Source organism: Mus caroli, chromosome 9, assembly GCF_900094665.2.
Source record: "Mus caroli chromosome 9, CAROLI_EIJ_v1.1, whole genome shotgun sequence".
Classification (NCBI taxonomy): Eukaryota; Metazoa; Chordata; class Mammalia; order Rodentia; family Muridae; genus Mus; species Mus caroli.
The window spans coordinates 19,472,002-19,486,473 of NC_034578.1; the positions used below are offsets into that span (position 1 = coordinate 19,472,002).

Here is a 14,472-nt window from a genome sequence, read left to right on the forward strand (position 1 = left end):
TGGAAATATTTTAGCAGAATTATTTAAAAACAAAGATGAATTACTGGATACTGTGAATTTCTCTGATTGTTTCACTTTATCTTACAACTCAGGTTCCTAAATTATGACTTAAATACTAATATTCATCTTTGTTTTTAAATAATTCTTTTGGCACTTAGCATTTTAGGTGTTGGATGTATTCATTGGAGACAGTTAAAAAATAATGAGGGCTCTAAATTCACCTCCCCAAGATGGCCATTATGAACACTCGAGCATATCTGTTTTGTTTTATTTTGTTTCTATGATTATACAATATCAATTTTTATGCTGCTTGATATTTTAATATTTCCAAAACATCATTGTAAAGGCTGTAGAGTATTTATTGGGCAGTCACCAAAGTTTTATTAAATGGATCCCTATTGTGGGCAATGTAGGTTATTGCCTCTTTTCTTAGACTTTATTGTTCTGAAAAATTCTTCTGTCTGAAGACTCAGTTCACACTACTACTACTTGTTTAGGTGTAAAACTTTTCAGTTGAGAAATAAAAGCATTTATTTGTGTCACCCCTTTCCCATATATCTTTATCATTGACCAGGACCATTCGATGTCATCCTACTTGCTGTACCTGGCCAATGAGAGCTATGGATACAGGGGAAAGACATCTACAGAGGCCCCAAAAAGGGGAAACAAAAGCCCATAGGAAATGCAAAGTAGAGATGACAATAAAGATATAGCCTGGTACAGCCATACTGCTGTCTATAGTCTGAGGACGATGATGCTACATGTGAGGGTTTCTGGAATGAAAACTGAAGCATGAGAGGAGATGAGGCCGATGAGGATGCACAGGCCACATGGAGTGGCTGCTTTCAGAACAAGACTAATCTGGCTTTGCCTTGGAAATCCAGAGGCAACATCCAGGGCAAAGACAGCACTGTGTATTCGGTGCCTGGATACATTTGCTGGAATATGATTTCACAGGATTTCTTTAATGAAGGGAGATCAAAGTGTAAGGAAATTCATCTTTGACCACTATAGAAAGGAGAGAGATCAGCTTCGCAATGCTGGCATCTGTGTCTAGGGCAACAGCAATCAGTGAAATGCAAAAGGCTCTTTTTTTGTCTCAGCTTTGGGTCTCCTTTGTCTGTTAGTCCCTGTTTTTCAAGACTATGTTTGAGTCCTGGACTGCACAAGTAGGCTGGACTACCATCAGTTCCTGAATATAATCTCTGCTGTTTAGCTCTTGTTCCTAGCTAGGCGGGCTACCAACTAGCACCTAGGGCTAACTGACCTGTCTCTTCAACCAGTAGATTACATGTCCAATGCAGAGAGAGACATCTGTATGTTGGCACTGGATGGCCATGGCCTGAATACTTTTCAGGATCATGTGTGCCACTTAAAATCTTGATTATTTTTATGCATTCAGCCTTGAAATTGGTTCAGCAAGGAAGGAAATTGCTGAACAAAGACTAGAAAAAAAGTAAGATTAGCTTAATTTTATTAACCTTGAAGTTTTCTTACATAAAAGTCAACTTAGAATTGTTGAGTGATACATTTGCCCGCAGAGGTGAGGAATTTAGCATCATATGATACATGTAGAATGGCCTAAGTCTGGAAGCAATTTTGATTTGCTCCTATGAATTTGGTCACACTTGTTTATTTGAGTAAAGTGATCCCTTCATTTATAACACAGGAGCTCTGCTTAGTAGGCCTTGTCTATAATTCTGTGACAGACTGCCTGGCAAAGCATTTGGTAAACTCTAATATTCTATCATGATGGAAGTTCATCAGGATGCCTGTCTAGTCGAGAAATTTGAAAACTTGTTTGCCTTTAAACATATTTCAGCTTAATTGATGTCTTGCTCATTCATTTTCATATTAAAATTTAAGCTGGAGCTGCTGATTCAATACTCTTAGCCTAACTAAAGATCTGAAATGTTTGCTTTCTTGGGAATGTGTTAACTGGCATCCTGAAGAGGAGACTGGGATGCAAGACCTTGCAAGAGTAAATGCTAATTGCACATCCCAAGCTATGGGCCTTTGGGGCTTTTATCAAGTTGCTTGGTGTTCTTGGCTGTGGTAGAGTAGAGCCAATCATTTTGTGTATCACTATAGTCACAAATGGCAGCATGTCTGTGCTTCAAGAGCTTGTAAGCCCAGCTTCTAATCACTGGCTATTTAAGTCTATGGTAGTTAAAATTCAGTCAAATCAGACACTCTTGTTGCTCAGTGGCTCCAGCTATATTCCAACTCCTTAGCAGACAAATACAGGCAGTGGCTACTTCCTTGAGCAGTGGAAATATTAGAACATTTTTGACATTGCAACAAGTTCTTTGGCATAGTCCTCTCAAAGAACAAAAACCTGATATCACAGTGTTTAGACTCTGTGTGGACACAGTTGTCTACAGAATTTTTATACTTATTTTTAGGTATCCACCTAACCTTTTCTTACAGATATCTTTTCAAGTGTTTGATAATTTGATATATTAAGACAATATTTTCTCTCTGTTGTGACCTTTAGGTCCTGTGTAACAGACATGTGTGAATGTCCAGTCCATAAAAACTGTTACTGTGAGTCATTTCTGGCGTATACCCGTGCCTGTCAGAGAGAGGGAATCAAAGTGCACTGGGAACCTCAGCAGAGCTGTGCAGGTAAGAAAGCCCCGGAGGGACCTTCTAACCGTAGACCATTGTCATGGTCAGGAAGCAATGGAGAGGAAAGCCACACAGGTGCTAGTGTGAACAATCCACCCCCCCCACCCCCACCCCTGCTTGACCAACAGGGAATCACAGAGGTGATTCAACTGGCTTGTAACTTGACAAAACCCAGGAGCTTCCCATGGGGCAGAGCACTTAGGACAAATGCTTTGTGGCATGCACATTTTAGCAATTTAAAGATTTCCACTGTTGCAAAACCCTCCCAACTTCAAGCTAACAGCTGGATGTGCTTAGAACAAGGACAGTCACAACTAGCTTGGATCCTGTGTGGAACAAAAGAGATTCAGGACCATTACAGTCATCTGAGGTCTTCAGGATAAACATGATCTGTTAGAATAGGTTGTTGAACAAACCCCAGGAGAATGTTTCTCTCCCTTGTATAGGCAGATTCCTCCACCAGTGCTTACTAGCTCTCTGTCCTCATGAACTAGCTCATTTGATATATGTAAAATAGAAGTCCCTCTTCATCTAAAAATACATATTATAAAGTGTCTTGTGAGAGAAGACAGAAACAGAGACTGACAACACTTGAAAATAGTTGAGCATGGAAAAAGAGCAAACAGTGCAGAGCTGTAGAAGGCAAATGGAAGAGGATGGGTAGCCACTTGGGCAGCGTTGAGGGGTGAGGTTCTTTAACAGAGATGGTGCTTTCACATGAGGCCAAAGGACAGAGGGGCGTCAAGGAAACAGTCTGTGCACAAAAATCAGGGTGGACAGCCACAGAGCTGCAAAAACCCCAGCATTTCTCACATTGTAAAACATTCACTTCTGTCTTGATTCTGATGATCAAGGGAAAGGGGAAACCAGTTGGAGAGGAAGCTGGAATGCACAATCTTTCCAGACCATAGAGAGGAATCTAGCTTTTGTTTTAAGAAAAGTGGAAACCAGTGGGGACTTAAGAAAACTTATTTTTACAGTGTGGTGCATAGAAATAGAGAGCCCATATTGAACACAGAGGACTGAGAAAGGACTATTGAAGGAATCATAGTCTATAACTGATGGTGTCTTGGATTAAGATAAATATCTTAATATCACATTCACCATGGAGATAAGGGAATATTATGGAATTTCACCATACTAACCTGTGAATATTGTGCTGTGTGCATGAAACATCTTAAAGAATGTTCAGCTCACAGAAGTTTAATCCATGACAGAGTTGAAGGTAGCGAGACTGAGAAAGAATTGTCTAATCTCAATTCTGGGAAACATTTTAGTACCAAGGGGCAGATTTGCCAAGAAGTAACAAGCCTTGGATTACAATAACTGCAAAATTCCTAACAGCTTTAGCTCTGACCATAAATGAGAAGGCAGTTTATGGGACTTATAGCTAAAGCTGATGCGAAATGATGCAAGTGGCTGAGCTCTGACCTACGGAGCTCTGACCTACGGCTCGCATGCTAAATTGAATACAAGAGAATAATGCTTGTTTAGGATTGGATCTTTCTTGCCATCATTAATCTTTGCTCCCTTGCTTTGAGTTCTCCTTCTCTTAAATCATCCAGAAAAATGAATGAAATACATGGAGGCAAGCACCCATCCGTCCTGCTGTATTAGAGGCTCAGACGGTTTCTGTCCATTATATTAGCTGGTGTGCTGCTTTGGTTCAGATTCTAGCAGGATCTCCTCCCAGCCCAGAGCTGTACTGGGCATCATTCCAGCACACATGATACATCTGAGGATGTCACATTTTATGTTGACTTATTCACTTCAGGGACTGAATCCCTTTAGTAATAGAAAAGAAATATACTCCCAATATTAATTCTGCAGATGCAAGGAAAAACACCACCAAGACAAATCATGTCCAAATCAATTAAAGCAAATGATTAATTAAAACAAGCTTTTTATTATTTAGATTTCATAATTTTTATTTTTTTACCTTTTTATTGGTTATTTTATTTATTTACATTTCTTTTCTTTTCTTTTTTGTTTGTTTGTTTTTATTAAACAGGAGACAGGGTTTCTCTGTATAGCCCTGGCTGTCCTGAAACTCCATCTGTAGACCAGACTGGCCTTGAACTCAGAAATCTGCCTGCCTCTGCTTCCCAAGTGCTAGGATTAAAGGCATGCGCCACCACTTCCTGGCATTTATTTACATTTCAATGTTATCCCCCTTCCTGGTTTCTCCTCTGCAAACCCCCTATCTCATCCCCCTCCTCTCTGCTTCTGTGAGGGTGCTTATCCACCCACCTACTCCTGCTTCACTGCCTTAGCATTCCTGTACACTGGGGCATTGAGCTTCACAGGACCAAGGGCCTCCCCTCCCATTGAGGCCAGATAAGTCAATCCTCTGCTTCGTATGCAGCTGGAGCGATGGGTCCCTCCATGTGTACTCTTTGGTTGGTGGTTTAGTCCCTGGGAGCTCAGGGAGCTCTGGTTGGTTGATAGTGTTGTTCTTCCTATGGGGTTGCAAACCCCTTCATCTCCTTTAGTCCTTTCCCTAGTTCCTCCATTGGCATCCCCATGCTCAGTCCTATGGTTGGCTGCAAGCATCTGCATCTGTATTGGTCAGGCTCTGGCAGAGCCTCTCAGGAGACAGCTTTATCAGGCTCCTCCTGTCAGCAAGCACTTCTTGGCATCAGCAATAGTGTTTTAGTTTGGTGTCTGCATATGGGATGGTTCTTCAGGTGGGAGTCTCTGGATGCCCTTTCCTTCAGTCTATTGCACTCTTCATCCCTGTATTTCCTTTAGTTAGGAGCAATTCTAGGTTAATATTTTTGAAATGGGTAGGTGGCCCCCTCCCTCAACTGGAGACAGTGCCTAACCTCTGGATACGGTCTCTACAGGTTCTCTCTCCCCTTTGTTGGGTATTTCCACTAATGTCATTCCCTGGGAGTCTCTTGCTTTCCTGGCATCTGGGACTTTCTAGTGGCTACCCCAGTTCCTCATACCCCCACTGCATACACCTCTGTTCAATTTCCTGACCCTCTGTACATCTCCCCTGTCTCCTCCCACACCTGGTCCTGCTCCTCTTTTCCTTCCCCCTAAAACAAGCTTTTTTTAAAAAAATTCATGTACATGGGATGTCTCTTCCTAAGGCAGGGCTTAAGAGACCAGCACTGGACATGTGAAGATAAAGGTTTTTATAGCTCAGGAGTAGGGTGTTTCTAAATTGGGGATTAAATATAACTTAAATATAAACAGGAATGAAACTAGTTTGTCTTTACTGTAAGATGGCTTTGAAGCCTAAGATTGAGGCAAGCTGGTTTATCACCTGAAAGGTTCCATTTACCTTTCAAAATTGGTGTGTATGTGTGTACACACACACACACACACACATACACACAGAGGCATGCATACACCATACACACACACACAGACACCACCCACAAACACACAGACATATACATGGCATGCACACACAGTCACACACAGGCATACACACATATACTTGCATGCATGCATGCACACACACATGCACACACACTGTAGATTTCCAGATTGTCAGTTGGCACATTGAAAAATGGACTTCCAGAGCCTGGTGCATCTCTCAGAGTTGTATTCAGATTCATCTAGGATAGTGAATATTGTAAACATGTAATTTATTTGGTTTCAGCTTCTAGGTGCTCTGAGTCATGGTAGCACCCAAGGCTGCTGAGACAGAAAAGTGGTTTCTAGTGTAAAAAACTTGGGAGTTGAACAAATGAAAAACAAATGAGGAAGGAAACTCCAAGTGCACAAGTGATATTTTAAAGGTTCTCCTAGATTTAAGCACTATCACCACTGTTGAGATGCCACTGTCTGTGCCCAGAGGGCCTAGTGCAATTTAAATTAAGCCTGAGAATTACTAAATAAAAAAAATCAATAATGCTAATAACTACAGTGAAACTTTATGTGCTTAATGACAACCATTTTTAGAGTCTGTTATTTTTCTAGTAGTATTTCCTTTGCTGAGGAGTGTACTAGCACTTTAGGATATATCTTATTGTATCTCATGCCCATGAAAGCCTAGATGGTAATATTATGACCTCCATCATGTCTTATTTATAAAGATATTGAGAACCTAGATGCCTCCTGTGAATTCACGAGGTATAGTCAGAGAACCTACGTATGAACTCTGCCATGTTTTGTTGATAAAAATATTAAGACTTGGGATGTTAAACAATTTACTCATGCCTTAAGAGATAGAAAGTGAGAAACTAAGGTAGGTAGATTCATTGTAAGAATGCAGAGAAGCAAGCAAACTAAACAGAGGGATGAATACAATTGGGTCTTTATTCATTCATTCATTCACTCCAGTCGCTTGATTCCTGGTAGGTGTTTCTTAGGACCATCTGATTCCAAAAAAAATTTAGGATGTTGTGTCTTGTATTTTACATTGCCATCCTTAGCAGACTATTTACCCACTACCAACAGCTGACAGTGACTCTCACTGCACATTCACCAGCAGGTTTAATACAGGGAAGAGGTGCTGGCTTCTGCATTCCTCTGCATTGCTGTGGATGTTGGGTGTTGTTTCAGCAATTGTCTTCTTTCCTTGCTTCCACATCTCACAGCTGTTTCCCGTTACTCCCCTGCATCCACTCTGGCCTGATTCTATACCTGGAACTTATCTTTGCCTATCTGGATACCTTCTGTGAACTCCTGAGTTGTATAGCTGGGCATTGTGACCATCAATCAGCTTCTGGGCTTAAGAGTGGAGCCTAGAAACAGTTTAGTTCCAGAGGGCATAAAGAGTGCCTTCTGGAACAGATTGATAAACCTTTGAGTACCATCTTTATGCATCACTGTAGCCGATGAATGTCCCTGGAGGCTACATGAGTACTAAACCTTGCTGCCACTCTGGCAGTTTCCTGACTTTGAGAAAAAGAAAAACAATTTAACCAAATGAAATCCTTCAAAGGCATGGGAGCAAACCAAATCATATGTGTGTTTAAAAGTTATATTTTTCTTTGATGAGTTTGAAAAATAAATCAAATCATAGTGGTTAGCCAAGGGATCCAGTCAGTGCTTGCTTTCTAAGATCATCTACACATTGTGCTAAAGTGGAGATCAATCTGACAGCTTCATTCTTCAGCTCCGAAGCTGGCCAGGCTTTCTCTTTGCAGGGTGTTGAGAGGGCTTCTGCATTCTCTGGCTCTGGCCTGGTGCTCTACCTTTTTCTTTCATCATTCTCCCTCCCAACACTCCACACCTATTCAGCTACTAAGGCAAGGATCATCCCTTATCCCATGCATACCGGGTTAACCATCACACCTGTATTACCTGGTCATGTCCACCCTAATCTCTTGAGTAATAGATCCTTCTACCAGGGAAGCTCTTTCTAATGTTTTTGGTTTTACAAGTTTCTACTGATGATGATGGTGGTGATGGCGATGATGATGATGATGATGATGCTATTGATGGTGATGATGATGATGATGCTAGTGATGGTGATAGTGATGGTGATGATGACCGTGATGATGACTTGCAGTGCTAGTATTTAAACCCAGGGCTTTGCACGTGCTAAGTGGATACTGAACTATGTCACCAGCTCCCTGCTTAGTTTACCTAAATAGAATTTTTTTTTTCTCTTCTGCCTTCCTTGATCTCACCCAACTCTCAGTGTTGAGTCAAAATTTTCTCTCTTCTCTTCCTCTGTATTGTGCTTTCTCTCTCTAGAACTGTACATCTTATATCATATTACGGATCTGGCTATGTATCAGTATCCCCTGTCTGCTTTTGAGCCCAGGATCTGTTGTCTGAGATGAGGTCTAGATCACATCTGTCCCCCAAGGTTAATATCTGATACTCAATAGAAAGTTATTGATTTAATTGGAAGTGAAATTAAGATGGCATTCTATGATAGATCTTGTTTGGTCCTTGTACTTCGTCCTCTGTTGCCTACTTTCTACTCATAAAAGATGTCTGTGCTTGATATGGAAAAGATAAGGGGTCCTTGATAGAAGCAATAGGGGGAGCTAGATAAAATAACTGGGATTTTAGGGCAGAGGACACAGGATAAGTCATGTGTATAAGGAAAAGAGACCATGTGAGAGAGAGCATGCTTCTGAGAAATGTCCCTGTAACAGCAAGAGCTGAAGGGAACAAAGCTGAGTGGACAAAAGCTTGAACATAGGTGAGAAACTAGAATGTAGAAATGAACTTGACAAGCCACAAAGAGAATCCATGTTGGGATAGAAGAAAGGGTTAGATGTCCTTAGAATGAAGCCAACAACGTTAGGGAAAAGATATACAAACAAGCAGATAGAAATAATCTAATAAGCACATGCTGGCATGTCGTCTGCGCTCAGTTCTGTGTCCGAACCCTGAGGTCTAGGGGAGAGAGCTCTGCCCTCAGGATCCCAGGTCTCAGTTCAGCTTCTCCTAGTGAGTTTTAAAATCATTTGAATCTATCACTACATAGATTTTTCTGTAAACTCAGAAGAAAGTTTTGAAATATGTGACTAGAAATTGATATATTTTCAAAGAATGATGAGGGAATCCTATGAGTTTCTCTAAGAATCACAGCTGCAGGGCTGGGAACATAGCTCGAGCTATAAAGTCCTTGACTTGGCTTATCAAGGGCAGGAGTTACATCAGAATCCACATTTAAGCAAAACAAAACCCTACAGATATACTGGAGCAACTCACACACACACACACACACACACTCACAAAACCCTCACACATACTCACACAACCCTATACTCACATACTCAAGACATAACCACATGCACACAGATATATACACTCCCACACACTCACACCTACACTTACTTTCTCTGTCTCCCTGTCTCTGTTTCTTTGCTTCTCTCTCTGTGTGTTCCCTCTCCCTCTCCCCTCCCCCTCCCCTCCCCTCCCCCCAGAGAGCCTTCTCCCTCTCCTCCCCCTCCCCCTCCCCTTCTCACACACACATACACACACACACACACACACACACACACACACAAACCATCACTACACTGTTACTGGACAGTTCAAATGAATAAACAAGTATAATGTCCAAGTGCTATGAAATTCAGAGAAAAGAAGGTCATCTGGGGTTTTCAGAAACTATTTGAAGGAGGTGACATTTTGAATTTAGATAAGAAATTACCTCAGGCAAAGAATTAGAGATAATGATAGAAGACTTTGAGCTCTATAACTAGAAAACAGGGATAAAGCTGGAATTGGAGCTGGAAAGGAAACGGGAGCGTACACGAGAATGTCAGGGGAACAAGCTAGGAGGCAATTGCAATATTAAGTGCTGAGATCAAGCATAGGTACCCAAGATATGAGTGCATCTGTAAAAGTTTAGCAAGGAACCAGAGGGCACACAGTGTCACAAGCCAAATAGACAAAATGACGGAGTGGCTTTTTCATGAAAATTGTCAGGGTGTCAGCAGATCCGATAAGTGCTGAAAACTTTGGAAGGAACAGCTTCATTAAAGTGGAGGGGGATGATGGAGGTGGGTTCACGGTGTTAGTGGATCACAGAGTGGGGCAACATGGCTGTAAATTTCTCCATAAACTAGCATTTGAGAGAAGGAGATAAGTCCGCCAACATGGGAGTCAAGGATGGCTTAGGTTAACAGAGAGGGAGAAGAGGAATGTACAGGCAGCAGGATAGCTGAGGGGGTTACAGAGGGGAGAGGCAGGACACCCACAGTCAGCAGAGTTGTGTGTGAATGAGAGGCAGTGAGTGGGTAAGCAAAGGGAACTCAGGCCCTAGATTCAAGTAAAGCAGACAGGACAGTGGTTATGTGTGGTGGATCAGGATATGTTGCCGTGGAGTCTGAGGACAGTGATGGGAACACACAGGACCTTCCTTGTTGCATTTGCTTTGGAAGCAATGGTTGTCTATCTCTGAAGTGATGGGGAACATGGATATAAAAGCCATTTCAAGTCTAGTCTCAATCCTGATTGCATGTTAAAATCACCAGTCTGTCTGATGGGGGAAGAGGGAGTATTTATTTTAAATGGTTGACATCCTGGTCCCGCCTTACCATCTTCAGAGATACTTTCTTATTGAGTTGTTCTGAAACATGGCTGGCCCCAGCTCTGCAGTAATTTCTATCTGTGATCATTATTGTTTTATAGAAAGGTAGCAACATTGATGCACACTGTATGTGAACTGATTTTCCTCTAGGGGGTTCCAAAAATTTTAAGTATGTTCAATGAATAGGATATTCTGTTAATCACTGGGAAGAGAATCTTTGAAATATTCAGTGAAGAGTCTAAAAGATAACACAGGTGCAGAAATCAGGAGTGTTGAAGGAAGAGAAATACTGATCTCCATATTCCTTGTCTTCATCTATTTATCCAATGTCATAAAGAAGAAGCAGTGCTTTCCTTTACCAGTCTGGAGGGGAGAGTGGAATTGAGAAGGAAGAGAGGGGAGATGGGAAAGAAAGGAGGGAGGGACAGGGGAGAGAGTTGAGGAGAGAGAGGGGAAAAGGAGGGAAAGATAGGGCAAGAAAGAAGAGCAAGATGGGGAGGGGTGGGAAAATTCTCAAACTGTTTCAAACAATAATAATAATAATAATAATAATAATAATAATAAGGAAGCAGGCAGGAGACACAATTGTTAACTCCTGCCTAGCCACTTCTTTCCCTGTTTGCTTTTAAACAGAGCTTCAGGAATCTGGGAGTCATCACAGAATGTACTTAATGCTTCTTATTAACTCACTATTAGTTAAGTATGGATAAATACAGTGCTTATGGTCACTTTAAATGTATTATTCAAAAGACTCAAAGTATGGTCTATTATAAACAAAAAGTTATAGGATTTATGGTCACAGGATCAGTACCTTAGTAAGTTTGTCTTCACACTGCGCAAACTAAAATGAAAAAATTAAACCAAGAAAAATTGACTCTCCACTGTTATTAGTTTCGTTCAAAAACATTTCAAATGAAGTTTGGAGTGTTGTCAGTACTTCTGGAGAATCGCTGCATCCCACATGTGTCTACTTCCCACTGCTGAGAATGACCTACATTTGTCTTTGTCATTGGAGCTAACAAGAGTTTGAAAAGTCCTGGCAAATACAGAAGTAGATGCTCACAGTCATCCATTGGATGGAGCACAGGGTCCCCAATGAAGGAGCTAGAGAAAGGACCCAAGGAGATGAAGGGTTTTGCAGCCCCATAGGAGGAACAACAATATGAACTAACCAGTACCCCCAGAGCTCCCTGGGACTAAACCACCAATCAAAGAAAACACATGGTGGGACTCATGGCTCTAGCTGCATATGTAGCAGAGGCTGGCCTAGTCGATTATCTATGGGAGGAAAGGCCCTTGCTCCTGTGAAGGCTCTATGCCCCAGTGTAGGGGAATGACAGGGCCAGGAAGTGGGAGTGGATGGTTTGGGGAGCAGGTGGAGAGGGTAGGGGATAGGGGGTTTTCGGAGGGGAAACTAGGGATAACATTTGAAATGTAAATAAAGAAAATATCTAATAAAAAAAAAAAAGAAAAGTCAAGTTTTTATAAAACTTTCAGTGTTTGTATTGTTGCTTTCTGGTAAGTCTATTCCTAAATTTTCAGCATCTCAGAAAATGGTACCCAGATCATTTCAGCTCTAAGTTAACAAAGATATCAAATCAGTAGGACTTGCCTATGCCATCCTATCCGCTTTAGTACTTCTGACCTAGCCAGCCGCTGCCCTTCTGTGGTCACACAGTTGACTCTTCTACATCTGGAACTATCCTTCTCTTCCTCTAACTTGTCTCAAGTTGATTCATTCAACACACGATCACTTTGGTTTAAAATGTGACACATATCTCAAGTACTCTCAGATTTTGTGTGTGTAATTGTAACTTTGACTATTACAATAGTTATGTGTGATATTTTTCTTGATAATAACTTAGTAAGAGGAAGGACTATTCATGGTTAAATTGTCATGGTATTTGCAGTAACTAAACAACCTTACCAACTTTCTAACAGCCTTGCAAATTGATGTTCTCTCTTACCTAGGAATGGAAAGCTTCAATTACTATTATTTTTGTTTTAAGGTTCATTGACCCAGGAGACAGGTCTTTGGGTTTGTTAATTCCCAAAGTGTTCAAAACAAAATATTACCTGTTCCTTATTCCCTCATTAAAATGTAAATCTGAGCTTTGATTGTGGCAGAGTCTCTGCATAGCCCACAAGACTTCCATGTCATACAGAAGGTGAGCTACCATGGCCATTTATTTACAACACCTTTGTTCCCTCTTTTTTAGCGACCCAGTGCAAACATGGTGCTGTGTATGATACCTGTGGCCCAGGATGTGTGAAGACATGTGATAACTGGAATGAGATCGGCCCATGCAATAAGCCCTGCATTGCAGGCTGCCACTGCCCAGCAAATCTGGTCCTTCATAAGGGAAGGTGCATCAAGCCAGTCCTCTGTCCTCAGCGATGACCTTTGTTCTAGTCCATAGACTTTGAAATCCAGTGTCTTTGACACTGACATGCAAGAGCCAGTGAAGGACTGTTGTATTTGTGTGCCTGATTCTGCAAATACACAGAGTATATATGTGTACATATATATAGATATATAGATATATTCGAAACATTTCATCATTTATATAAACTATAGGTGGATTATTATATGTATATTTTTTGCTATAAGACATGTATTATTTCTAGAATCCTAATATCTAAGCCATTGGATGCATCATATACATAGGTGCTTTTAATTTAATAAGATGGCATGCAGACTCATCGGGCCTCTTTAAGAGTGTGTTCATGTGTCATTCTGGGGACATTTCCTAAGAGCCCTCATGCCTGCCTGCATTAATTAAAGATTTGAGTCAGGACCTTTGAGTGAGATTTTCTTGGAGAAGGGTACTTTTTCTGGGGGTATTTTGTATTTCCAAAGACTGGAATGTATGCCAGAGAAAGATGGCATGAGATTGGGGATGAGCCCTCGTGAGTGCAAACCAAGGGGAGTCTGTCAGATTTCACCGGGTCAGAGCTGGATATTGTTCCCCAAACTGGATAGTTACCATGGAATATGTATTTTTCACTAGCATATTGCCAAATAATTTCTTTTCATTTTTGCATATGTCATGAGTCTCCTCATTACTTATGTGTGCGATGGATATGACCATTTGCATGTCCTGCACTGAAGTCAAAGGATGTCTGGATAACATTTTATTAAACACGAAAAGCTATTTGGAGAGAACATTGCACAACATATAAAGAATCTCAGAGCAATTTAGGATTGGCAAATCCATTGAATGGCTAGGGGGCATCTACGTTTTGTCACTATCTCATGGTGTATAAAATGAAAGCCTTTGGCTATTCTGTCTCATTACTGTCCAGTGTTGTTTGCAGGGTACTCATATGTTATGGGTATTGGGCAGGAGGGAAGGGTCTGCTGACCAGTTGTTTTAGCCTCATTCCAAAAGAGAATTGTTTCTGTATTTGTTCTAATTTACTGATGTAACTAACAGTTATTGGTTCTTGTTTTCTGTTGGATAAATAAAAATGTCAAAAAGCAAAAACAAAAACCCCACCCCCAACTCACTGATGTTGAAAAGTAAAATGTTCTGCATTGTAGTAAATAAAAGGCTTAAGATTTAAGCAAACACAGTTTTCAATTCCTGGTGTCTTGTGTTGTATTTTTTATAAATTAGCTATATTAACTCAGTTTTAATAATTTTATTTAGGTATCACTTATATGCCCTACATTAGCTTCCCTTTAAAATAAAACACATTTTTAATAGACAATAGAGAGTACTCAAAAATATATTAGAACGTTACTTTGCTTATGACAGGCCTATGTGTTGATTTTACATACACTCTTGACAGCTAAGGTGCTAATTTGAATTTTTTTTTGTTCTTGGAATTCCTCTTGTGTTTGGATCTGTACAAAGTTAATGTAAAGTGCCATGGTG

The 14,472-nt window shown here is 40.8% G+C and overlaps 1 protein-coding gene across 1 annotated transcript in view; it reads left to right on the forward strand.

Moving 5' to 3' along the window:
- Bmper (BMP binding endothelial regulator) overlaps nt 1–14,158 on the forward strand; it is a 254,962-nt gene extending 240,804 nt beyond the window's left edge. Inside the window, exons 14-15 of the mRNA XM_021172558.1 lie at nt 2,498–2,628; nt 12,811–14,158. Coding sequence (XP_021028217.1) covers nt 2,498–2,628; nt 12,811–12,992 — 313 coding nt within the window. The 3' untranslated portion in view covers nt 12,993–14,158. The remainder of the gene's footprint in view (nt 1–2,497; nt 2,629–12,810) is intronic.
- The last annotated feature ends 314 nt before the right edge of the window (nt 14,159–14,472 follow it).